The sequence below is a fragment of the Amphiura filiformis genome, chromosome 16 (genome assembly GCF_039555335.1).
Source record: "Amphiura filiformis chromosome 16, Afil_fr2py, whole genome shotgun sequence".
Lineage (NCBI taxonomy): Eukaryota > Metazoa > Echinodermata > Ophiuroidea > Amphilepidida > Amphiuridae > Amphiura > Amphiura filiformis.
In genome coordinates this window covers 42,988,133-43,014,186 of record NC_092643.1, presented here as the reverse complement: position 1 = coordinate 43,014,186, position 26,054 = coordinate 42,988,133, and the positions used below count along the sequence as shown (strand labels likewise).

At 36.4% G+C, this 26,054-nt stretch overlaps 1 protein-coding gene across 1 annotated transcript; it reads left to right on the top strand.

Moving 5' to 3' along the window:
• The first annotated feature begins 207 nt into the window (after positions 1–207).
• LOC140136031 (protein rolling stone-like) lies at positions 208–9,950 on the top strand. The gene is made up of 4 exons (XM_072157737.1): positions 208–303; positions 5,233–5,478; positions 6,883–7,102; positions 8,867–9,950. Exons 2-4 carry the CDS (start codon positions 5,386–5,388, stop codon positions 9,436–9,438), a joined length of 885 nt encoding a protein of 294 aa, XP_072013838.1. The 5' UTR covers positions 208–303; positions 5,233–5,385; the 3' UTR covers positions 9,439–9,950.
• Positions 9,951–26,054: the final 16,104 nt, after the last annotated feature.

Sequence of the window (26,054 nt, the reverse complement as noted above, 5' to 3'; positions counted from 1 at the left end):
AAAACGACAAATAAACAGCAGTATGTTTGCCTATATTAGGTTTGAAATTTTAGCTTTTTAAAAAGAATTGCTGGAATTGGTGCCCTAAACCCCGGATTACATCTGTCTAACTTTTTTTTCCTTTCAATTTTTGCTGCCTGGCCTGTGCCTGGCCAAGGACACTGAAATCACACGCGCTTCCTGTACAGTCATACCGGCTGTCGGTATCCGATTACGAAATTGATTGTTTTGTTTGCGTTTCTAGTTCTACAGTCAATAAAAACTAGCGTCTATGTCCCGGTCTAGGACAAGATATGTGCTTTTGTAGGTATTACAGTACGCCAGGATTTAACACTATTGTGTCTTATATATTATCATGTATCTAGAAAGTATTTAAGGGAAGTGAGAGTTCATGTGTATTGTGTAAGCTTATCAGTCATGCATAAATAGCTAAATTAATATGATATAAACCAACCCCGGAAGTGGCTAGTTGCTCGAGAACTCTAGCTTCGAATTTGCACACGATAGTTACGCATTCGATGCTAGAGTACTTTACTATGGTTTTTCGGTCGGACAGCGGTGCAATTTTTTACACCGGAGGTTATTTATTCTGTTAATGTTGAAATTTGGATGAAAGTTATTTCGATGAGTCAACTGTATCTTTTGAGCAACATGTGCGTATTTTGGACAGTTTAAAATTTTGCTGAAGTGTAATTTTAGCAACATTTTTGATGCAATCGCCTGTCGTGATTGGCCGTGTTTACTTCTGAACTTCCATTGCTTTACACGGTGTCATGCTTCAGCAAATCCGACTAGATTTTGAATGCAAAGGTCTCTAGCCTAGAATGTGAAGCTATCGGTGAGCAAATTCTTGGCTAGAGTTCTCGAGCAAGTGGCTAGTTATGCCCAGTGTGGTATTAGACTCGCTTGCCAGTCCTATATACGCCGTGCCTATGTATATGAAGGACTGGCTTACGCCATTTTGGATGTCAATGGGAAATACACACTTAACGATTTGCTCCGATAAAAAAAAAAAAAAAAAATCTTAAAAATTTCATCAATGTATATAAAAGTGGTACCAACCTTATTGTGCTTGCTAATTTAAGACTCGGTTGAAACAAAATTAAGGATCGAATGCATTTTAGTGTCCAAAAAGGCAAAATTATCATCAAAGATCTGCGAAATCGGCACCCTTGAAGGGTTCAGAATTTGAATCGAAGCGAAAATATCCGATCTTTGCGATCAAAAACACAAAATTACAACTTTAAACATACTATTGGCAAAAGACATTATTACCAAACAATATAGAATAGAAAATTTGACATCATTTTCTCAAAATATTGAAGAAATTTGCTCACTAGACATCGAAAAAGTACGCAATCCAATTCCCGTTCAAACGCGTGGGAAACTGAAAGTGCATAATCCCCACTAGTGTGGTATCCGTGTTGTGGACGTGGTGTTCCACGTAATTTGTGTGTTACAGACCAAAATCGCCAGATTGCTACGAAGTTGTGTTGTCAGTTCTGGTAAGATCAAGATGATCATAGTTGTTTAATGGGTTACTTACATGTTTACGAACTGAACTTAGCCTAGGACAGCTAGTGAGGGAGTATAAAAAGTATACGTCGAACAACTGAATACATGCACAACGTGTGGACCAATATATTTTTGTAAACATTTTGGGCCTATAACAAAATGTATATTTTCGTACAATTGTACAACTATCGTCTACCCTATGACTTATAAAAGTTACCTGTTATCAAGTGTCCGCAAAAAATTGATTGGCTTACGATTGCGAAGAATGGTTTTTGCAACCAATCACATACACAAAACGGGTTATAAATAAATAAGGCGCCCGTCGGAAATTTTGTACACGTCCATGATGACGTCATGCCCAGTGCCACGAGGTAGCGGAGGCTTCGCTTTTCTGCAAGCGGCGAGTGGTATAAAAGTCAGTTTCACACATTTATGGAGCATATCATAAAATCTCTGAGCACATCCACAGCGCATTTGACAGATAAAAATGACATTTGCAATTCTGAGCAACGGGATTCCATGAAATTGAAGATTATGTAAGTTATTCTACAGGATCTGTAATAATTAACAGCTGGTCTGCTGTATTTGAAGTGCATATATAGACTATGCCATAGTCGAATTTTATTAAAAATATGTTATTATTAGTCATGATGAACCCATTTCGTTGAACTCAAAATTATACTGATGTTTATTAAAATTAAAGTATTCAATAGTAAAATGGTCATAAAGAGTTAAAAATATCAGATGATTAGTGACAATAAAAGAAATGGAATGCAACATTATCTTGCATAATTATAATGGCTCACTTTAATACTGAACAATTCTGATTTTGGAATCTACCAGTTTATTGATAGCGAACCCCGAAAATCCGACTATGGACTTTGAATTTTAAGCAGAACTTTACCCGGGACTTTGCTCTCTAAAAACACACTGTCAAGCATACTTGTTTATCAGTCCATTAACCACAAGTACTAAGCATGGTATAGTACAAGACGCGCTAGATGTTTGATGAGAGATTAACTTTTGCGTCAACACATTGGCCTAACTCTCCATAGAGTCCCGTGTTAAAAATCTTAACCGCAAGGCAAAGTCAGTAGTCCACTTGGGAAGCTAACAAACAGAGGGAGTGCGGTGACTGAAAAGATCAGATACAGATGTGAAAATCTATCAGTTGCACACAAATCAATATAAATCAGAGTTTTATGCTTAAATGTAATAGCCAGAGTATGCAAAATGGGCAAGTGGACTACGGAGAAGTCTAAAGTGCATATTGAAGTTTGTAAGTTTGTGATTTCGTATGTTATGTGCAATAGATATTACAGGAAGCTTAAATTGGCACGCTTTCCTGCAATTTGTCCGTCGCTTACGAAAGTTATTTGTAGTTCAGGGCATGTCACACCGAGTGTGACGTGACCTCGCTGGGCATATATAAAAAGCATGGTAAGCTTAAGCGTACACGTGAATATTCGGTGGTTTGGTGCCCACAGTCATGCAGTACTCCCGGCAGTACTGCTTTTTAATCAATTCTATGACTTATATATAAAATCTAGAGTGGTAAAATCATTAAGTACATGCACATTCTAAGCTTACCATGCTTACTCACTAATTAGCTGTCCCATGTACCCAAATATTTTTGGCACATTCTCGATCTTTCATTATTGTAAAAAACAAAAACAAAAAAACCTTTCCCAACACGTAATGTGGAAGTGATATGTGAGCTGAAAAGATGACATCATTTAGGGGTGGTGCAATAATTATGTGTACCCCGGGTGAATTATAGGGGGGGGTTTTTTGGCAGGCCACAAGGGGGGAGCAAGCATTTTTGGCAGGTCAAAAGGGGGTCAAGCGATTTTTGGCAGGTCGAAAGGGGGGGCAAGCAATTTTTGGCGCAGATATTTTGGGTACCCTTTTATATTACGCCCTAAAAAGGCGTAGGAAAAGCGTTAGGAACACGTTCAAATATGCAAGATTTCCTGCTTGCTTCGCTCGCATTATATGATAAGACAATTTAAGGTTTTAAATTCGGGTTCCCAAAAATCTTGCATGTGTAAGGGGGGGCAAAGATTTTTTGGCACGTCAAAAGGGGGGGGGCAAAGGTTTTTGGCACATCGAAGAAGGGGCAAAGATTTTTGGCATGGCCAAAGGGGGGCGATTTTTTTGGCAGACCATTTTGAGAATTCACCCCGAGTACACATAATTATTGCACCACCCTTAGCGAAATTCAGACTCTATGCACCATAGAAAATCATCCGAATAACATGGAAACTATGTGAAATTTTTTTAATCAATCATGAAATATTAATCAAGACAATTTATGGAATCGAGGCATACCAAAAACAGTTCCTAGTTAATAAACTTTCTGCTCAGGTCGCAGGAGAACACTGGATTGTTTTGTTTTTCCCAATACATCGCTGCTGTAGCTTATTACGCATTGGCACTGTGCAATCAGGGTACAGGAACTGATGTCCACATCAAGTTGTCCACATCCAACTTTGTTTCGTCAGCACAGGCATGGACTGTTTATATCATACTGTACTGACATTTTGTGTTACAGAATACTACTCTCTTCAAATTTGGATAATAAGGAGTCCTAAATCATCACAAATTCACTTACAAATCTCAGGTCATATGTTTCCTTTCTTATATTTTCAACGTCATCATCGACTGATTCAATTTGTTGAAAAAATCCTTGCAAATGAGATATTTTGAAAAGAAGTACAGCCCTATGAAGTATACAGCTCTAGCAAAATTATGATTTTCCAACGGATGGGTCGAAGTAGTCTTTCCGCAGCCAGTTCCACTCCTTCCATATAAGCATGCAGTCAGAATGGCAGATGGAGCGGAACCAAAGTGGCTGCGGTGAAGACTATCTAGTACTTAGGGTTGTAAAATTCCGGAAATTTTCGGAGGGAAAGTTTCCACCAGAAATTTTAGGGATTAACAGGAATTAATGGGAATTAACAGGAATTTTCATTCAAATCTAAAAATCAAAGTTTAAACAGGGAATCACTGTTTAGATTAGGGTATTTGAGTAGTTTATAAGAGCATACAGTCATAATAAAGAACTACTTCAAGAATGATCAATAACCATTTTCATCAAAAAAAACACAACAAGCATGACCAGATCTTACTGCGTTATTTTTTTGCTCAATAAAACATCTTTCACTAGAGAGTACAATGAGTCAATAACCGCAAACTCTGAAGGGATGATCATTATCTTAAATCTTATTACATAAAGACTTCTATTATTTTAGTAATAGAATACTTTAGCACTATCAACATTTTTGTTACCAGCTACCAGCTACATGTAAGTGATCTTGAATATTAAATTTAAACTCTCATTCAGTGCTACATGTAGCTCATAAGATGTGAACTACAAAGATCTTGCATGAGTTAATGCCCTGGAGTTAGCGTCTTCTGTTCAGTACCAAAATGCACATGTACCATGATGTAGGCCTACATATGCACATTTCTTTTTTTTTGAAAATTAAAATACAAATAATCACCAATTATTTTTCATAGTCACCAATTATGGAACTAAGAACCCACATTTCAGGTAAATTTTGGAGGGAAATGTCTGTAAATAATAGAAAGATTTGTCATCTTTGGGAAAGTTAAAATATATGTAAGGGGGGTAAAGCATTTTCAGGCATTTCTTGTCGATATAAATTGGCAATAAAATTGCATTACACATTTACCTGTTTTTGTTTATTATAGGCTGGTATTTAGCATGTTAGCTTGGTGACACCATACTTACTTGAAATACTGCCTATAGGAGAAACAGCAACACATACCAGTGAGTGAGAACTTGATCTGCTGTACCTCTCTGTCCAGTGATATGTCAAATTGGTAGTTCATCTTTAATAGATAATGGGTGCCTGCTGTTGTAGACCTCGAAGCAGAATCCAGTGGTCTGATTTGTTGCTTGATCACAAGGATCCGAAGCTATTCACAAAATCACAGGTAAGTGCTGACAGATTTGAAATGAACAAATCGCCAGTTGCATTACATAGTGATGGATGTCAAACCCAGGGTGTTTTACATAGTGATGGATATTGATCGCAAATTTATCACAAAATGGGCATCAGGAAAATGTTTAGGTAAATTGCATTGGGCATAAATAACAAACTTGCCATTAATGTTCAACAATTCATGTGTTTATTAAAAGTAGACCCTTGAAAGATATTTTCAAAACGTTAAAATGTAGTTATGTTGTACAGCTCACATATGTAATAGATTGCCAAAGTTATTCGTCACTATCTGTCTTGGGCAATTATTTTGAGAGCGCAACAACTAGCTGTCACTATGGATTTTATCCTAAAATGCAGATCCGTCACTATGTAATGCACCCGACGAAATAGGGTTTAAATTGTAAGAGGGCTCTATCTGTAGTAGCTGTCAGGTGTCAAAACTGTCAAATGTTTATAGTGCATTGCAGATATGTTAATTTACAATTTTACATGAAGTTAAAACACAGGGGATCAACTGTGACAGCAAACAAAGATACTTAGAATTGATCAAGTAATGCTAGTTCAGAGTAGGGTTTGCCCAACATTTGAATCAAATTGCCTGTCCAAATTAGACCTTTAAAACATTTACCAGACTTCTGCAGACCACTGGGGGTTTGAAGAATTTGTGTCGCTATGACCTTGTTTTGCAAATCTGGTCTAATAAAAAGGTCAGTAGCCTTTCTCAACACCTACAATTATAATGTAGCATCTGTCCAATCAAAGGCACTCATTTTGCCTGTCCCAGGAGCAAACTCCCCATCTAAAATGACAGACAGACAGGTTGCTAGCTAAGACACTGGTTCAGAGATAAAATGAGAGATTTAATTGAATTCATTGAAAGCAATTTTACACAGCTGTAAGGTAAGGTAGAGTGGGTATGAACAAAAATGTGTAGTTATAATTAAAAAAGTAATTTATTTCTTCAGCCCCCCGATTCAAATAGTTATAATTCAACCCTTTCCCGAAATGATTTGAATGTTTGTACATTCATCAATCGATTGGGTTGGAATGAAATTCGTACGGTATTGCAAATAAGCCCTGTTCCCCCAATCAATGTTGAATCCTGACATTTGGTTCATGTGCGCTCAGAAGTACCCAACATTGATTGGTAGGGCAGGGGGAGGTATTGGGGGTGAGGGTGTTTCCTGTTTAGACTTGACACTAAAGAAAGCACCATTTCATCACTCTAAAAATAACATAATTATGGCCATTACAAGGTGCCCATTTTATTTTTCATTCCAACCTATTTTATCTAGTATTGTAGTTACACCACAATTTACAAGAACAATGGAAATTTACAATACCATGGAGTGTCATTGTTTTTTTTGTTTTTTTGTTTTCTCTTTCATTGTTGCAGTGGTTTGATTCCCGCGGTTACTTCTTGGCCTACCGAGTCCTTGTCAGCTGTTACTTTTTGGCATGGTTGATTATATTATGTGTGATTAGAATTCCAGACCGGGGTAGTCGCACATTTATATATCTCTCAGAATGGTCATTTATAATACTTAATTGCTACTTCTTAGCAGCAGCTTTGGGTGCGTTATTATACACATATAGGGAATACCAGCAAGTACAGAGTAAGTGCTATTAACACTCTTCATTTGGGTGTCGTCTGCAGTCTGGAGACGACAAGTTTCAGATTTTCTTTAAAAATTTAGATATTTTGGAATTTTACATTTTTATGACCATATTTGGGATCAGCATGAAAAATGCATTAAAATTAGTACAAACAAGCCTAGTATTGGTTCAGAGGTTCTTGAGATAGCTCTTGATATATTGAGAAAATATCTCAAAATCTGGACTCCTTATGTTGAAGCCTATACTAGTAATTGGCTAACATGCAGATCATTAAATATATATATCTCAGAATGCTCATTTGAAGTACTTAATTGGTACTTCATATGCTTTGGTTCACCTCAAGTTAGATGGTGACGTAGGTGTGTAGTTCGCTGATAGCAGTCAAGCACTCATAAAGTTAATTGTGCAGAGCATACATGCGCAAGTCTGTCAGCACACTTGCCGCACATCTGCGAAAAAGTATTGACATCTACCACACTTGAGGTAATCCCCACACTCTTAGATTAAGGGTTCTAAGAGGCTTTTTCGGCTGTAGTCCAGGGGAACTTTCAAAGCTTCTTCAAAGGGAACATGGCACACTGGTTAAGGTCTTTGCCTTTGGTGCGCAAGGTCCCAGGAAAAAAATCTTATCTACTCTCCGCGTGGCAAGGTGGATGACCCATGATAAAAGACAGTAATCCGGGTTAAGGGATCTAGAATGAGCGTTTATGGCGTTTCGACAGTATTTTTTGTGGGACATAAGAGCACCTCAGACATATCGAATTGCATTCTGAATACGAAGAATGTCTTTCTGATATCAAATAATTTTCATTTTTTGAAATTCACGATATAATACAAATTTTATGACAAATTATTAAAATTTGATATTTTCAAATTTTTGATATATAACAGTCCTCAAAATAAATTTTATAAATCTAATGATGTATTCTTAAAGTGTATGTAGCTGGGAGGAAAAGCCGACGATCAATTGAAAATTTTGACCTTTTATATTGAAGATCTGGATTTTTTCCCCCAAAAGACCTATTTTTTGTTGGTGTTTTGGGGAAAAATCCATATCTTCAATACGAAAGGTCAAAATTTTCAATTGATCGTCGGCTTTTCATCCCACCTACATACACTTTAAGTATAAATCATCAGATTTATAAAGTTTACTTCAAGTACTGTTAAATATCAAAAATATCAATTTTAATGATTTGCCATAAAATGTGTATTACATTGCGAATTTCAAAAAATCAAAATTATTTGATATCAGAATGACATTCTTCGTATTCAGAATGCAATTCGATATGTCTGATGTGCTCTAATGTCCCACAATAAATACTGTCCAAACGCTCATACCTTCCCTTAATAAGCCCGATTGTTGGCTATACTTGCCTGTCGTATCCACTTCACCAGGTCACCCTACCAAAATATCAGAATAGATGCACACAAATATCGATTTAAAAATTTGGAAAATTGTGGCCTAATTTTGTAAATTTTTGTCCTGGTATTTATGCATATCCAAGTGTTCCCTCTGAGTAGTATGCCTCAAGCTTTATTGCAGTTTGGAAGCTACATTAACAGTTGGTAAGTCAATCTCTCTAAAACTATCACCAACCTCTTGAGTACACCACAGGATTATATCATGGCTTTTTCGTAATAACTTTATTTGGGGTTCATCTCGACTTGGAACCTGAGATATGTCCTTCAGTATTTGTTCTTTCTCCTAATAACTATTAATCTGTAACTCTTATTTTTTTATCCTGAAAAATTTAAATATGCAGGAAGATCCGAAGATTCTGAGCCAGAACCTCCATTACTACGCAGCTCGGTGACAAGCACTGCTAACACCGGCACCAATCGTCTTCCAGTATATCTCAGGATATCATGGTGTCTCTTCAGTATCAGTGCAGGTGTATGTACTATGGTAACTATGGTATACTGGTCTATTCTCTTCTCAGCAAAGGATGCAACTAAAATTAGTTTAGCTATCGAGTTTAATGTTCATTTGGTTGGTACTGTACTACTTTTCGTCGATCTGTGTATATCTGCCTTTCCTATGCGTGTCATCCACAGTGTTTACCCGTGTATATTTGGAATGACATATGTACTATTTTCAGTGATATACTGGGCAGCGGGTGGGGTAACTAGTAGTGGACGTACGGCTATATACCCTATATTGGACTGGGATAAGCCTTTGCAAACTGTCGGGTTTGTTTTGTTAGCATGCGTATTGGGTATACTGGGCTATGCAATATTCTATGGGGCGTACCGATTACGTGTCAAGATATTTGACAGATATTTTAGAAGAAATGAACTTGGATATCAACAGGTTACCGATTATAATGAGGTTTAGGGCGTGTTCTTCAGTACCTTTTGTTGTAACATCTGTAATACATGTCACAAAGTTTTGAATTAAATCTTTTACTAGAACTTACTTTTACAACATGCTACGTTGCATCTGATACCAGCAGACTTCATCAGGTAACTGACCTGCTGAGTTGGTCATGTATGGGTCAGTTGCCTGATGAAGTCTGATGGTATCAGACGCAATGTAGCAAGTTGTAAAAGTGAGTTCCAGTAAAAGATTGTGATTTCAACGACTGGATGGCTGAGAATATTCACTATTTTAATACTGACATGTCTTAAATAGTTACTGCAATATTTGTAAGTAGTCTCTTTGTGGAATGCCTTAAATAGTATTATATATATATAGTCTTATAGTATTTTATCATAAACCTCTGTACGTATATTTCTTTTTTTACCCCTCATACATACCAGCTGGAACACCAGTTCCTGACAATCTTAATTAAACAGTAATTGCAATATTTGTAAATACAGTCCAACCTCTCTTATCCGCCATGATGGGACCAAGCATTGGCGGATAAGTGAAAAATCCGGATAAATGAATTATATGTAATTATGCATTGAATGTCTGAAGTGCTAACATCGAGACAGCAAAAGGTTACTCAAAATGGGGTAATAACACTGACAGATAGTATTTGAATGCTGTATGCCACATAGTTATGGCCTTCTAAATGCTTCAGCGCATGAAATCAAGCTCCCAAAGCATTAAAAACATGTTTTTCTATGAAGATCACATGTCCGGATAATAGGGAGATCCATATAAATGAGGTCTGGATAAGAGAGGTTGGAATGTAGCCTCTTTGTACAGTGCCTGAAATAGTATTTTTATATGTAGTCTTAAAGCCTGTAAATTACTTTTTTATGTTAGTATTTTTATGACCTTGTCTTTGACAATGATACTGCCCATGCAGTGCATTCTGCCAGAATCGAAAGCTCCTGCCACAGAACTTTGTAAATGTACTTATATATTTTTCTTACATTACTTACAGTATTTTTACTTTTTACATGTATACTGCTGTATTAAATCAATAGTTTGATTATTGTAGTATGTTTTGAAGAATGTGCATTGGGGTGTATGTACATGTTGATTCTTTTAAAGGAATTTCAGTTGAGATCTGTTGAAGACCAACAAAATCTCCAAAATTCTCTGAAGTTGCTTAAAAATGGTTGATAATCATAAATGGGATAATTACCCTTAAACATTTTTCTTCATAAAGAAGATTTTTTGGAAGCTTTTAGAAATATCTTCCACAGCTAGGGGGAGTATGTTTTTTAAATGTAAGTGGTCTGAGTTAATCATTTTGAAACCCATACTCCCCCTGTATTATGGCTTTACCTATATCTTCCACAACTGGAATGAGTATTTCAAATGGAAGCTACCCAATTGTCTATTTTATTTAAAACTCATACTCCCTCTGTGGAAGACTTTAGCTAAATCTTCCACAGGGGGAATGTGGATTTTAAATGTAATAGCCGGACATAACAACATTTTATCCAAAAGTGGTAAAATATTAACCAACTTTGGTTACTATGTATTTACTTGTTAAATTATTTTAACCAACCACTGTGTTTTAACCACATTTTAACACAAAGTTGTGTAAAAAGTGCCCTACTTTGCTTTTTGAACCAGTGTTTGGTTACCAAGTGAACAACAATATGGTTTGTTAAAATATTTTCACCCAATGTTGGTAAAATGTCAACCAACTGTTGGTTAAATTTTAACCAAACAAAGTAAATTTAACCAATGTTGGTTAGAATGAACCATGTTGGCAAGTTATCACATATTATCCTATATAGTAACATTGTTTACAATCTCAGTTCCCCAGTTATAACCTGTTTTTAAGCATGTTGCTCTTTATACTAGCTATATTATCACTGATAAAAATGGGGCAAATATTATCTAACGTTGGTTCAAATGACACAACAGTTGTCTAAATGAATGGCCAAAAAAATGAAACCAACAATTGGCTTAAGTGTATTGGTTTAATTTCGGCCAATAATTTAGACTATCGATAAGATTTCACACCACCAAATAGTATTATATGGTTGTGCGTCCTTAATTAAAAAAAAACCTCAAAGCATTAAAATGAATAGATATTTGCATAATTTTGGATATATTTAGATTGGTCATGATGAGTAATGTTAAACACTGCAAGTGTACCACATATGGGATAGATCGAGTAATTTTTCTTCTGTTATCTTTACAGAAACACTGCCATGATTTTGCATGTAAATTAGATAATTCCTGGACATCATAGACTTTGAAGCTCTTTGAGGGCCAATTATAAAAAATAATTCTTAGCCAGAGGGATCAGGCAAGGGCTGATTTCAACCATCATAGCTGTCATTAAGAACTAAGGATGAAATCAAAACTTGCCTGCTGGTTCTGGGCGGTTCCATCCGGTTGGAGCTGGTTTCTATTGTTCTAAACAATGGAACATGGTTCAACCACCGGTCAACCGGCAGTCGAGGTTTGATTCCATCCCTAAGTCGCTGCTGTCTGAGACTAGTAAACCAACTAGTCTGGGCTCCTGTGAAGAAAAAATGATGTTTTTTCTTAAGGCAAAATTAGCACATATCTCTATGGGACTCTGATTTGGTGGTGTGAGATCATAATATTTAAACCAACATTATGGCAAAGTTAATTTGCCTATATTATTTAGAGGCATCAGATGGAACTTACTTAAAATTATATACTGTCTTTGTAGTCTGTTATATATTTGTCGATATCTGTGAATTTACCTCTGACTGCATTTTATTCTGAAGGGCTACAGAACACATGTATATTGTAACTGTCACAATTCAGCGATTTCTGCACTAGTTTATTTTAGCATACTGCCATTTTACTGTATTATTGTAAAAAATGTAGAGCCTTATTATTTTATAATCAATTGGACCAATCTGATGTGATATAGTCTACATTTTACAAAAAATATAAATATTACAAAATGTGGTGTGTTTCGTCGTTCATTGTCGTATACAATAAGTTGATAGTAATATCAGGTGCTATAGTATGGACACAAGCAGTGGGAAATACAAGGACCAAACAATATTTACACTGGAGGGGAGGGGGTGGGAGGTGGGGTAAATAGGAATAAGAATGGGCTTTTCACAGGACTGGTACCAAAAATCACGTAGTGAGGATGATGTGGTGATTGGACCATTTTCGCTTAATATTTGCTGTTCCCCCTTTATGCTAGGAGCTGCTAGGTCAGAAGGTAAAAGAAATGCAACCTAAATTTTGTTTTCACAGTGCATTTAGGTTCCTGTATCAACATTGAACATCATTTTAGAAAAATCAACCCATGCGAAATGGGATAAAAGGGTAATCAAAGCTTTTACAAGGGTCAAATTTTTGAAACTGTTCACATCCTGTTGAAACCCACTCCAACATATTCCTCTGACCAATAAGGATTATATTTTGACTTATCTGTCGTTCTTGAAATGTCAAATTTGGTGCATTTTGCAGGCGACAAAATCATCTAAAGATGCTCTGATTTTGACAAATGTTGTTCAAATTGTTCCTCTTACAAAAACAATTCAAAATCGAGGATGTGTTAATAGGTTGTTGCACAGGTAACATCATAAAACAGGCCAAGGTCTATAAATTCAATGGGATTCCACTGAATCCTACCGAAGTAGCAAAACAACCAGGATAGGCCTTGTGGCAAACTATTTTAATTTGGACAGGTTTTTGGAAACAAAAAGTATGAGACAATTATAAAAGGCTATAACAATGTTGACATAGGCCTATGTGGAGCCCAAAATATAACCTTTGACCTTTCACTTACTACTTGAGAACGGTGCATTATATAGTTAGATCAAACTATACTTTTTCTGAATCGTTATGAAATGAGGAGTACTGTGGTATTGATTTTAATAATTAAGGTTTGAGCAATTTTGACATTTGACCCCTGTATTTGTAATAAGCTTAATTGATGACATATCTTGCTTGATTTTTTCTACACTGTCTTATAGGGTTATAGGACTCTCATCAGGGACCTAATAGAATTGCATTGTGAAAACCAGATTTAGGTTCCACTTTTTTACCTTTTGGGATTTGAAGCTGTTATAGTCCTAGCCTACTTTGAAACTAGAGCAGTTACTGCATTTTAGCTGAACCGTGGTGCTTTGGCAGTTCAAAAGGGCCCAAAATATAAATATTGACCAAGATCTGATGAGTAGTGTTCGTGGCATTTCAAGATATGTCCATTTCATTTCAGGTAGGAAGTAAGGAAGTAACATAAACTTATATAGGCCGATACCAGGTTTAGCAGAAACTTGCAGCTTGAAGGGCTTGCAGCAAGGATATTAAAATCTAAGAGTCTTCCTCTCACCCAAAACCCCATATATATTTTTAATTGTTTACTCAACGAATGTCTCTTATTGTGAGCTACTGCGAAAGTCTTCAGTCTTACACCTGTATTCATCAATTTCTTATTAAATTGCCCTGTCCGGGCAACATAGTTATTTTCTGCAACCATAATGGACCGCAATACGTAACCCTAAACCCTGGCTAAACCTGAACCCTCACCCTAACACTAACCCTTAAGATTTATTGATCATCTAAATTATTGAAAAAAAAAACATGCATGCTTACCTTATTTATTCAGAGCCTTTCTTTGGTATATGCATTTGAAATGAATCTCCTAAGGGATCGGATAGCAACGTTTGCACTGCACCGTCAAGTTGGTAGGCTTATATATACCTTGCTCGTTTTCTTTCTAATCATTTTTTTATTTAGCTTTTATTTTTTGAAAGAAAAACAATATTAGAAAACCATTTTAATTGTAAATTAATTTTGATATAATATTGATGTATTGGTGAAATATGATGAATGTGTACTTAGTATTTAATAAGGAAACGTAAAACAGGCTGGAAGAATTCATTTAAATTAAAAGAAAAGTATAAAATCACAATCAGCAGAAAGCAAGTCCAAAGTATACCATGCGATGGAGATTTAAATTTAAAGAGTGCACACCAGTAAATAGTCCCCATTGACTTTCTGTACAAACAGTGTTCGGGAAAACGTCATTTTCTTGACCTGAGCGACTCAGTTCTTCAAAACTTCACTTTCGGCAAGTTGAATGGCAGATAAAGACAGCCAGTGCAAAGAAAACACATGGAGTCCAGTGATTTTTCGCGGGAAATTGCCGACTAGATCACTTTATAACTTTTATATGCCATGACAGATTATATGTCAGCTTAAAAATGTCATGTTTCTGACATGTAATACATTTTGAAAGCTTAGCCGCTTCATAAAAAGTCAGATCCTGTTCATTTTTCATAGACAATCTAATACCCAGACCTAAATGAGGATTAAATATGAATATTAAAAATGTTTTAAGCCTTTTCTAACGTATTACTCTAAGTCTTATTCGAAACACCGATTTTTCCTCCAAAAGTACTTGAACACTGTTACCAAAATAATTGGTATGCCGCCATCTAGAACGTTTCAAAATATGTGCAATATTCCAATCTCTGACCTGCTTAAAAAAAGCATATATATATGTGACGTGTCATGTCAAAAGGAGACACTTTTGGGCAGGTTATCAATTTTGAGATTCTTACATATCTTTAATATGAAGATATTTTGCTCCACAACGCCGTTTTCCCCAATGAAATCGGACATTCCTAAGCGAAGATATTGAGTTCGTAAGTTATGGTATTATAAAATTGGAAATTGAGATATCGGCCTTTGAAAATATTATTGACAATGTTGAGAGTAGGAATTACCTTGAAAAAATGTTTAAAAAATACAAGATGCCAGTTATATTCCAGTCTGAAACTATCAGACAATATTTTTAACATTGATAACATCACAAATTCACAACAAACCCAAATTGTGAAAAAATTACCACCGGTTAGATTTTTGGCTATTTCTCCATTTTCGATCCTGCCCAAAAGTGTCTCCTTTTGACATGACACGTCACATATGCTTTGATTCTAAAATTCGAGGGTCTTAAAATTTTGTATTTGACAGAGATGTGTAGCTGGGATTCCAAAAACATATCCCATAATATTATAAATTTGATGGAAAAAAAACACCCAAAATTATACTAATTTTCGATAATATCTGTTCCAAATTACGATAACTTAGTTCTGGATAGTTGTCACAAATTTTGCTTAAAAACAACGAAGAATCGGCAATCTGTGGACATTTTGTTGAAAACACACCCTATCTCTAAGTAAAATGATCTGCCGCAAATCCCCGTACCTACTTTCCACTCAAACCCGACGGAGAAGGGCTTTATTAAAGTTTTTATTTATTAATCGAGAGAGACGATTTTTAAAGCAGGATTCAAATATATAATACAGTTATTAACTGGGATTGCATCCCGGGGATTGCATAGGCATATAAACTAACTTTCAGAGTCGGACCCCTTTTCAGTTTTCAATAAGAACCATCATACACACGCGACTGGTGTACGAGACTAGCACTATAGGGGCTGTGCAATAATTATGAGCCCCCCGAAATTTCCGAACGGCCCGCCAAAAATCGCTTGCGCCCCCCTCGGCCCGCCAAAAATCGCTTGCCCCCCTTTACACATGCCAAATTTTTGGGATCCCAATTTGCAAACCTTAAATGGTCTATATATATGTTGCGAGCGAAGCGAGCAGGAAAATTTGCATATTAAAGCGTTTCCGAACGGCCCGCCAAAAATCGCTTGCCCCCCCCTCGGCCCGCCAAAATCGCTTCCCCCCCTCTCGGCCCGCCCAAAAATCTTTGCCCCCCCTTTACACATGCCAAATTTTGGGATCCCAATTTGCAAACCTTAAATGGTCCCAAAAATCGCCTGCCCCCCTCTCGGATGGCCAAAAATTGCTTTCCCCCCTTTCGACTCGCCAACAATTTCTTCCCATCCTCAATTTTACCCTCCCCCGGGCTCATAATTATTGCACCGCCCCAAACCAATTTCGAATTAATTTCAAAGTGGACTACAAAAATGTCCCGAATGGAAACTCGCCAAAAGTGCATATTGTTTTGTTTTTGGTTTTTGTTATCATATTTTCTATTTTAAAAAGCCTTAGTATAATCTAAAATCATTTAATTAATTATTGAAAGGATTTTGCACGAGGGGTAACTTTCAAGTTAGACAGGGAATTTTGTGTTTCTAGTATCCTCTTTTTAGGTTATGGTTTTGTGGGGCACGGTGGCATGGCGGTACGGGCTTGGTAATCGGTATAAAAGATACTTGAACACTGTTACGAAAATTGGTATGCCGCCATCTAACGTTACAAAATTTGTGCAATTTTCCAATCTCTGACCAGCTTGAAAAGAAGCATTATGCTTACTGATTCCAAAATTCAGGGGTCTTCAAATTTTGTATTGGACAGATATGTGTAGCTGGGATTCCAAAAACATATCCCCAAAATATACTACATTTGATGGAATCTAGAAATAACTACAATACTGTGTAAAAGTGGTAAACATTTTTTAAATTCATGATTGAAAGGATTTTTGCACGAGGGATAAGTGTCAAGTTAGACACTTATTGGGGCATTTTAAGCTTCTAGTATCCTCTTTTTAGGGTATGGTTTTGTGGGGACACGGTGGCATGGCGGTACGGGCATTCCACTGTACTCGCAATCGATCTAAACGGTACTTGAACACTGTTACCAAAATTGGTATACCGCCATCTACGGTGTTACAAAATTTGTGCGATTTTCCAATCTCTGAACAGCTCTCCGGCAATCACAACATTATGCCTTATATATTAGGAAAATTATTATCAAGCACGAATCACATGGTTTTATTTTAAACAAACTCATATTGACCATAAAAACGAATAAAAAACAGCCGTGTTTCACTCAACACGCGATATTCAAAATTCCCGGTTGCCGAAAGTGTCTGGTGCAACCATCATTCATCATTCATTCGGTTGCGAAGCAGGCGACTACAAAGTTTCTCCATGTACTACGATTTGAAGCCAAAGTGGTAATGGCATCTGGCAGTCTATTCCCAGAATATAATAAATTTGATGGAAAAAACACCCAAAACTATACTAATTTGCGATTATGTCTGTTCAAAATTACGATAACTTAGTTCTGGAAAATTTTCACAAATTTTGCTTAACAGCAACGAAGAATCGGCAATCTTTGAACATTTTGTTGAAAACAGACCTTATCTAATATACGTCTAGCCCTCTTCTTTTGTTCCATTGTCTATTGTATTTCTTTTGTTAAAAGTCTGGTCAACTGTCGATTATATCAAGTAATGTTGACACGTCAAGATAATCTGGACAGGTCAAGATAATCTGGACAGGTCAAGATAATCTTGGTCAGGTCAAGATAATCTTGGTCAGGTCAATAAATTTTGAACAAGAGAAGTACATGTTCGCATTTAGAAACACTGGCCACATTATTTGACTTTTTGGACATTTCAACAAACTTAAAAAGTACATTATGAATTGATCAAACTATAGAGGGCTCTAATTTTGAATTCATATATTTTACACGATCAGCATAAATTATTATGCAAGTTTATGCATATTATATTTAAATAAAGATGGTATATTGAATGACACCAAGAACACCTCTATTGAATAATGCAAATTAGTTTGTATTATGTCTCTTAACTTAAGCTTGCATAATAAGGACGAGGGTATCAACATAGATGAACTCCTGGATGGGGCAGCTTTAATTAGCATGAGGCCGCATTGATATGTAAATAGCGTATTGTTATTTAAATTTGTGCCCAGACGTATTGAGGGCGACAGTCATGTTATCCAGACGGAGAATGGCTGCATGTGCCGGGCATGTCAAATTGCTGAGTGAAGGCTGATAATCACCTTTCTGTATAGGTAATTAAGCTAGTATATTTCGTGTACCAGTTGGTTATAACAAAAATATAGTACCATATTAAATATATTAAGTGTATAAACTTTGAAATTTACATGAATTTGAAGAGCAGAGCTTCGAAATCTAGCTAAGTCAGGTGGTGTGAAATTCTGCTACGTGACCCCCTCTGCGTGGTAGAATTATATTCATAAAACATTGAATTTAACAGATATCATGGGCAGCCAACCACGATTTATCAGCATTTAAAATATATGTTAATTAACAAAGATAAATAATAAAGAGTACAAATGGCAATTAACTAGTAAACAAGCCTGACATCTTTAAATGTTGCCACGTGATTTCCCGAACACATGATATGTCAACATGTGACCACTATTCAGATTCACCATAAATATTTGGAGTATTGATGCACGGCTTGCACATACACTGTGCATTTCTTTACCTCCGTATAAAATCAATAATTCATGCTGGGAGCCAAGTAACATTCTGTCTGCTTAGTGCATATATGTATTTTATTTTACTTGAGAGCATAATAGAAATACATAAGACGAATAAGGCGCCATGATGGAAGGTCAGTTCGGGTATCAAAGGTTATCGTAACTTCAAATACTACTTGTATTTCACACCTCGCCTCTGTCACATATTTCCTTTATATTATTGACAGCAAGTCCTAATTTTGACTTTGCTATTGCAAAATATCATTTCATATCAAATTAGTAGACTTTCTTTGAAAAAACATATCACTGGTGCCTGATGGGAATAACCGTCCGCCATTTCATTAAACTGGATCGTTTTCGCCTGGTTTGTGCCCAGATGTATTGGGGGCGTGCTATACTCTCATTGAACAGGCAAAGTTCGCAAAACGAACAACGTTGTTATTTGCCAATATCAAGTAACATGATCCAAGGGGTCGAACATGAATTATTCATAACGGATCGATAACTGGCCTCACTTTCTAGCTGGTAAACCAGCGGAATTTTTCATAGGTTTTGCGTTGCTAATAGAACAACCGTGAATTTAGTGTCACCCCCTTGGTATCAATCTACCTTTGTCCCCCCCCTCTCCCAACAAAACGCAGATTCCGACAAATTAGGTTACAAAACAAGAGCCATGAGGTCTTACATCAGTTCAACCAAGGATATTTTGTGCACCTAAAATGCAGTACATTACAGGCCACAAGACTAGATGTAGGAAACCTACAACAATCTGCGGCCTAACCCCAACCAAAATAGGTCGAGAAGGGTACCCAGGAAAATGTGTTGATTTGGTTCGGGACATTTATTCTAAACGTATATTAAAGATAAATATATATTCTATGGTGTTAAAAGAGTTGTCTTGGTAAAACCCACCTACTTTGGTAATTTGACCTTTGAACTATTTACATATTCATTATTAATATTATGAATTAATGAGGAATTAATAAGGCTCTCGAGTGGGATAGGACCAGCGCACTGAATGGTCTATTGTTCTATTGTGTCCGATTTGAGCGCTGACATATTGGAAAATGTTGCCAATCAATATTCATGAGAGTGTACATTCAACGTCCAATTTTCGAAATTGGATGACTTGTGCTTGGCAGGTAACTAGGTGTAAAATACATCTGACTGGGCGTTTTAAATACGTAACGCATAAAGGCATTGACATCATCGAATGGCTGCCTATAGTGCTGTTAGTGTTAGGCCTATGTGTGTGTGTGGGGGGGGCTGTGTTTAGTTTCTAATAATAATTATTATAAGGCCTACATTTATTTGTCATTCCTTTCTTTTCCTTTCTCTGTACTTATTCTTTCCTTGCTAAAGTATCACTCCCTCTTCTTATCTCCCTTCCCTTCTCCATCCCCTCATACTTATTGTCCCCTCTCATTCCTATCATTTTCCTTACCTTTCTATTCATTTACTTCTATTTATTTATTTCTCTTCATTTCTTCCTCTTTCTCTCTTCCTCCAGCCCCCTCTCATTCTTCATGTCCCCTCCTCCACCTCTTCCTCCCTCATCCCCTCCCAAGACCTCTCACAAAAGAGCTGCTCCCCTTCAGTACGCCATTGTTCATGACATTCTCCTTAAAATAAAATAAAATGTCAATTTGTGAAACAACTTTTATATAGGCCTATACCGGTATACTTATTATATGTTACATGTATACGTAGCTATTACCATACAGTACTATAGACATGCAGACATGGCAGCCTTGATGTGTCATTCAGCAAGCGCATTCAATTTATTTAAATGAAGCACCTACAGTCAGTGGGGTGACAACGAACTGTTCATCGGCGGCTAATGTGTGCCTTTTGTGCTTACGGCTACTCAATCACATCCTTGTGTGTTATGGTAACAAAGGGTACTTTTCGTTCCAGTAAGCGCTTTCACGCGACTTTTGTTTGATCACTTATTGACAGTAGCCTGCTCGGCCCTGATTTGGTAAAACGATCTAACTTGAAATTTGGACATTTTGAGATAAATCCATATCATGGGTAATGTGAGGGCGCTCTTTCCATTGGTGACATCCTAAAATCACCACCATGCCACCAAATAATGAGATTTTTATGTTTTCTAAGACATTAGATCTGTTTAATAATTTATTTTATTCAAAAAGAAAAACGTCACGTGTTCAAACTTAAAAGCTCTTTTTCTCGAAACAGCGATTTTAATTTCAAGTTAGACCATTTTACCAAATCAGGGCCGTGCTAGGTAAAGCGTTAATACACTGTCGGGTCAGCTTACCGATTTAATGGCGGAAGCCCTTTGTCCCAAACAAAAGGTACCTTTCGATGAATAGCTTGTCAGATTTCAAATCGGCACAAGTGAACAATGCGTTACATAATCTATTGCCTCTCCATCTTTAATAGCTCCATGGATAGGACCACAAGTGAATTGAATAGAATCTCCCGTAAAATCAATTGAATCAATTCTGTATTGATTTGATTAAATCACTTGCATTTGTCACTAGATAGACCCATAGACTCGAACGCAGGACACATGGAAGGAATATTACACTGTCTCGGGGTGTTTTTATTTTGGGAAAAACCCTAAACTTTTACAAGATAATAGTACATCAGCTTTTCCATTTTATCTTTTGGAATCTATTACAACAAATTCGTTTATTTTATGGTTCGCATGTTAGTCGCTAACATGCTCACCATACCTCAACAAGACACCGATTATCTATGGTAATGGTCTGTTTCTCACCCTTTATCTACTACATAAAAATTGTTTTCTGAAAATTGCGACATACTAAAAAGCCTGCGAATGCCTGCCAATGATCTACCGTAAATCCCCGTACCTACTTGCCACTCAGACCCGACGAAGAAGGGCTTTATTTGTCGAAGTTTTTATTTATTAATCGAGAGAGACGATTTTTAAAGAAGGATTCAAATATATGATACAGTTATCAACTGGGATTGCATAGGTATATGAACTAAATTTCAGAGTCGGTCCCCTTTTCAGGATATTCTTCTGCTTGGTTTTCAATAGGAACCATCATACACACCCGGCTGGTGTTTATAGACTAGTACTAAACCAACTTCCAATTTATTTCAAGTGGAGTACAAAAATGTCCCGAAACTCGCCAAAAGAGCATTTTTTGTTTTTTGTTTTTGTTATTATATTTTCTATTTTCCGGATAATCTAAAAACATTTAATTTTCATTAAAATGATTGAAAGGATTTTTGCATGAGGGATAACTTTCAAGTTAGACACTTATAGGGGCATTTTGTGCTTCTGGTATCCTCTTTTTAGATTATGGTTTTGTGGGGCACGGTGGCATGGCGGTACGGGCTCTACCTCGCAATCGGTCTAAAAGATACTTGAACACTGTTACGAAAATTGGTATGCCGCCATCTAACGTTACAAATTTGTACAATTTTGCAATCTCTGAACAGCTTAAAAAGAAGCATATCTGATATGCTTACTGATTCCAAAATTCGAGGGTCTTGACATTTTGTATTCAGTATTAAATGTGTAGCTGGGATTCCAAAAACATATCCCAAAAGTATACTAAATTTGATGGAAAAACACTCAAAATTATACTGCAAACTATTTTCCCCTCCCCTTTGGTTTTGGTGGGCGGTCGTAGAGGGGCATAGTTCGCTTCAACCATTCACTGGACGTTAAACAAATCGTTCCTTATATAATTTTTTTAACATTTTTTTGTTAAATTAATTAATGATTGAAAGGATTTTAGTACGAGGTTATAACTTTCAAGTTAGACACTTATAGGGGCATTTTGTGCTTCAAGTATCCTCTTTTTAGTAGATTTATTTGCATATTGAATTTGGTTAGGTTCACAAACATTATTTATTATGTAGCCCTAAGCTTCTGAAAATCTCAACGTTTTTGGAGGGGTGAGTTTGTGGATCAGAATGTGCTCCTTTAAAATAATAAACACAAATATATGCTACAGTACAAGTCATTGATTTTTCAAATCTTTCTTTGATTTATTTATTAAAAGTTATTACCATCATATTCAACAGCTAAAAAGGGATCATAAAACAGTGTTTGACTTTAACTATTATCAAATTTAACGAAAATTACAGCTAGATTCCTCCTATATGGAAGTCTCAATGCCGGCAACCTTAACCCACTAGGTCTTACCTATGGTGAACACAAGTAACCCTTGCCTGCATGTACAGTCCCAACAACTGACATTCACGTCAACTGATTACCTTTGATGCATTTGGAAGTGTTACCATAAATGAACAATTATCTGCCTCTTTCGCAAAGGTAACGCACAGAGGTTTGTGTTGCTCACCCCCTCGACACTACTGACCATCTAACAGCATTTCTGATTGGTTGATAACTTGAAATGCTCATTTTAATTGCCAATTATAACTAGGCTTTAAATGTTTTATAGTCAAACTTGTATTAGCAGGTGATTTTATTAATACCTTCCTTGATTGGTTCAAATTTGGACACAATCTTCATTTTGGCCAATCGGCAGGTAGTTCTCATGGGGTTTAAATTATGAATTTAATTGCTGAATTACACACTTGATGACCATATAAGACAATATGTTGACTTCCGTTTCCTGTACGTTTATGTTGTTTCACAATACAAAATATTTGGTCAGAAACCCTACCTACATCTTGTCAAACGGGTCAAAGGTCAAGTAATAGTAAATATATTCAACCAATCTGAATTGGAAAAGCTAGAAATTAACTAGCTAACAAAATATATAGTACAACATGATCTAATATTACTATGTCAAATTATAATGCCACTAGTCAAAGGCCCGGTCAAAGGTCAGATAATAGAGGTCAAAGATCAATCAACTATATTGTCCGTTGTATTAAACCCATACATTGATTGCACATTCATGCGGGTGTTTGACCAGATTGACAACCTCGTCCCCTTACATTACCCCAATGCAGATTTTGGAATCAAGTGAAAGCACATTTGTTTCTCATACCCCAGTGAAATCTTAGGCCTGGAATATGTTTCCATAATTCAGGCGGTATGAACAAAAAACATGGTAGTTTGGTGGTTTACCACCAGTGCTACCATCTCTCAGAAGTCGTGTAGTCTTCTATGTGCCACCAGACATGCTAATATTACTCCTAGAGTCCAAATCACTGGAGCAAATGAACTCAAACCTTGGAAAACCGTGTTTGAATGATAGCCTCAATGTGAAGTATAAAATAAACACTATATGGGTTACATTCGGATCACAATCTAGTCATGCGCCTTTATTCTATATGCACGGGAAGGTTAGAGTTATTGTCAGACTTTTAAGTTTTCTTAGAGTCATGTTGTCAAGTTCCTGCAGAGTTCTTGTCGCTATAGTTTCTGGTAATGTATGTACTGAAATAACTTCACAGGTCCGTCATGGTGTTATAATGTCTCACCATGGAAGAAAGAGATGAGAAGGAACCACAACGACTTCGATCGGCCAAGTTTTAATCCGCTTATCTATTGACGCATGAAAAGAAAAGCTATCAATGGTACTTACTTTCATGTATGATCCATTTACCGCGATCGATGCTTGGCAAAATCATTACTGGAAAAAATGTATAACAAACCCATCCACGAACAAACAAACGCTACCCAGAAGAAAGATTATGAAATTTCACTGATGCTCTGAACATGTATAGTAGCTTTGTTTTGGGATCTACAGTTAAACTGTTTTCTTGATCGTGTTGTGTAGAAAATGTCCTATAAAACATCGAAAAGGTAATCAAAATCGGCCGTTTTTTTGCTGAGTTTCATCTTTAGCAAATAAGGTAAGATTTTGGTGACTTTTCGATGAAAAATAGATGTAAAATGTTCTTAAATAATGCACAATGTTCCGGTTGAGTCCGGTACATAAAACCTGTTTAATTTAATAGTTTATATGTGTATAATCGTAACTAGCTAACTCGTTTCAGTGCCAAAGACTGCCAACTCTGAGAAAAAAGTCATCAAAGTTCGGGAAAATTGGGCAAAATGGAAGAAAAAGATGTAGGCCATCAATGACCGATGATCACGTCACCAAAGAAAATCCTATAGGGTGCTTGCACGGAAGGTCATTAGTTCAAATCATCCTTCACACACGCTCCAGAAGACATGCAAATACATGGAATACAATACCAATCACCTATTTAACGCGGGGTATTGATCAAAGTAAATCCTCATGAATAACAATGTCAACTAAATGTCGGTAAAGGGAGTGTACAAAGTGAATGCGTTCGTTGTGGTTCCTTCTTATCTCTTTCTTCCATGGTCTCACCAAGATACAGTGGTTCCGGTCATACCAAAGATGTCAACGGTCAACAGTCAAACCGTCATAGGATAAGCAAGTCGGAGTTCAAAGGTCGTAATGTGTCTCGCTTTAAATCTATAATTAAGACTATTTGTCATCTGGATTATCATAATGTCTGCGTCTTTATCGTCATATAAAAAGGTAGATTCTCCAGTAATATTCACTGTCTTTGGGTGTTCAAGTCATACGTTTGCAGAATTTTTCAGATGTTTTTTTATTAAACACTTTCTAAATCAAAATATATGTCACGTTGCGTTCGTTTATTAGGCTTTACATTTACAAACTATATAAAGCTTCTGCTTTTAGTCATGAATAGCAATAACGTAGCGTCTATGTTGTCATATTCGGGTAGGTTGGTTCGGTTTACATACATACATACTTTGTTTCAGCCCAAACCCGGCTTTATCCTGCGAAACATTCAATGCAATTTAATCTTGTCATCGTGTCACGACTACGTTAACAATTTAACTCACTCTGCGACTGGTAAAATATAAGTGTCATAAGTTTTTAAATCAGTAGGTGCTATGAGTATTTTGATTCACATTATAATAATCACCGTCCTGTCAATGCTTAGGTCATTTATCATACCGCGTTTTTCTTATACATAACGTGATGCGGGATTCTGCTCTGTTGGAGCACTCTACCAGACCAGGCCAGACCAGACCAGAAGTTGGTAATTCAGAAAGTTATTTTTGTCAAGGTCATAGTTGATATGTTCGTCTTCAATAGTGTTGCATGCTTGGTATTGGTAAAAAGTTCTTGTCATGTGATCACAGTCTGTTGGCTATAGAATAATGATAATGATAGTCCGCGTTCATCAGGACTCCACATTGCAATTTCTTTTTTCCAATTTAAATTACATGTATACCTTATTAAACCCCTACAAAATTGTCAGGATTTAGTCTGTCAAAAGCGGTCACAGATGCTAGATTACAAAGACAGTCTATTGTTTTCTTGTTGGCAAATATTGCCGTATACTAAATGTTTCGGGGAAAGGAATTTTATCAATATTGTTTCGTTCATTATTTATTAACCAGCAAACACAAGAACGCACTCCCTATTTTCAATAA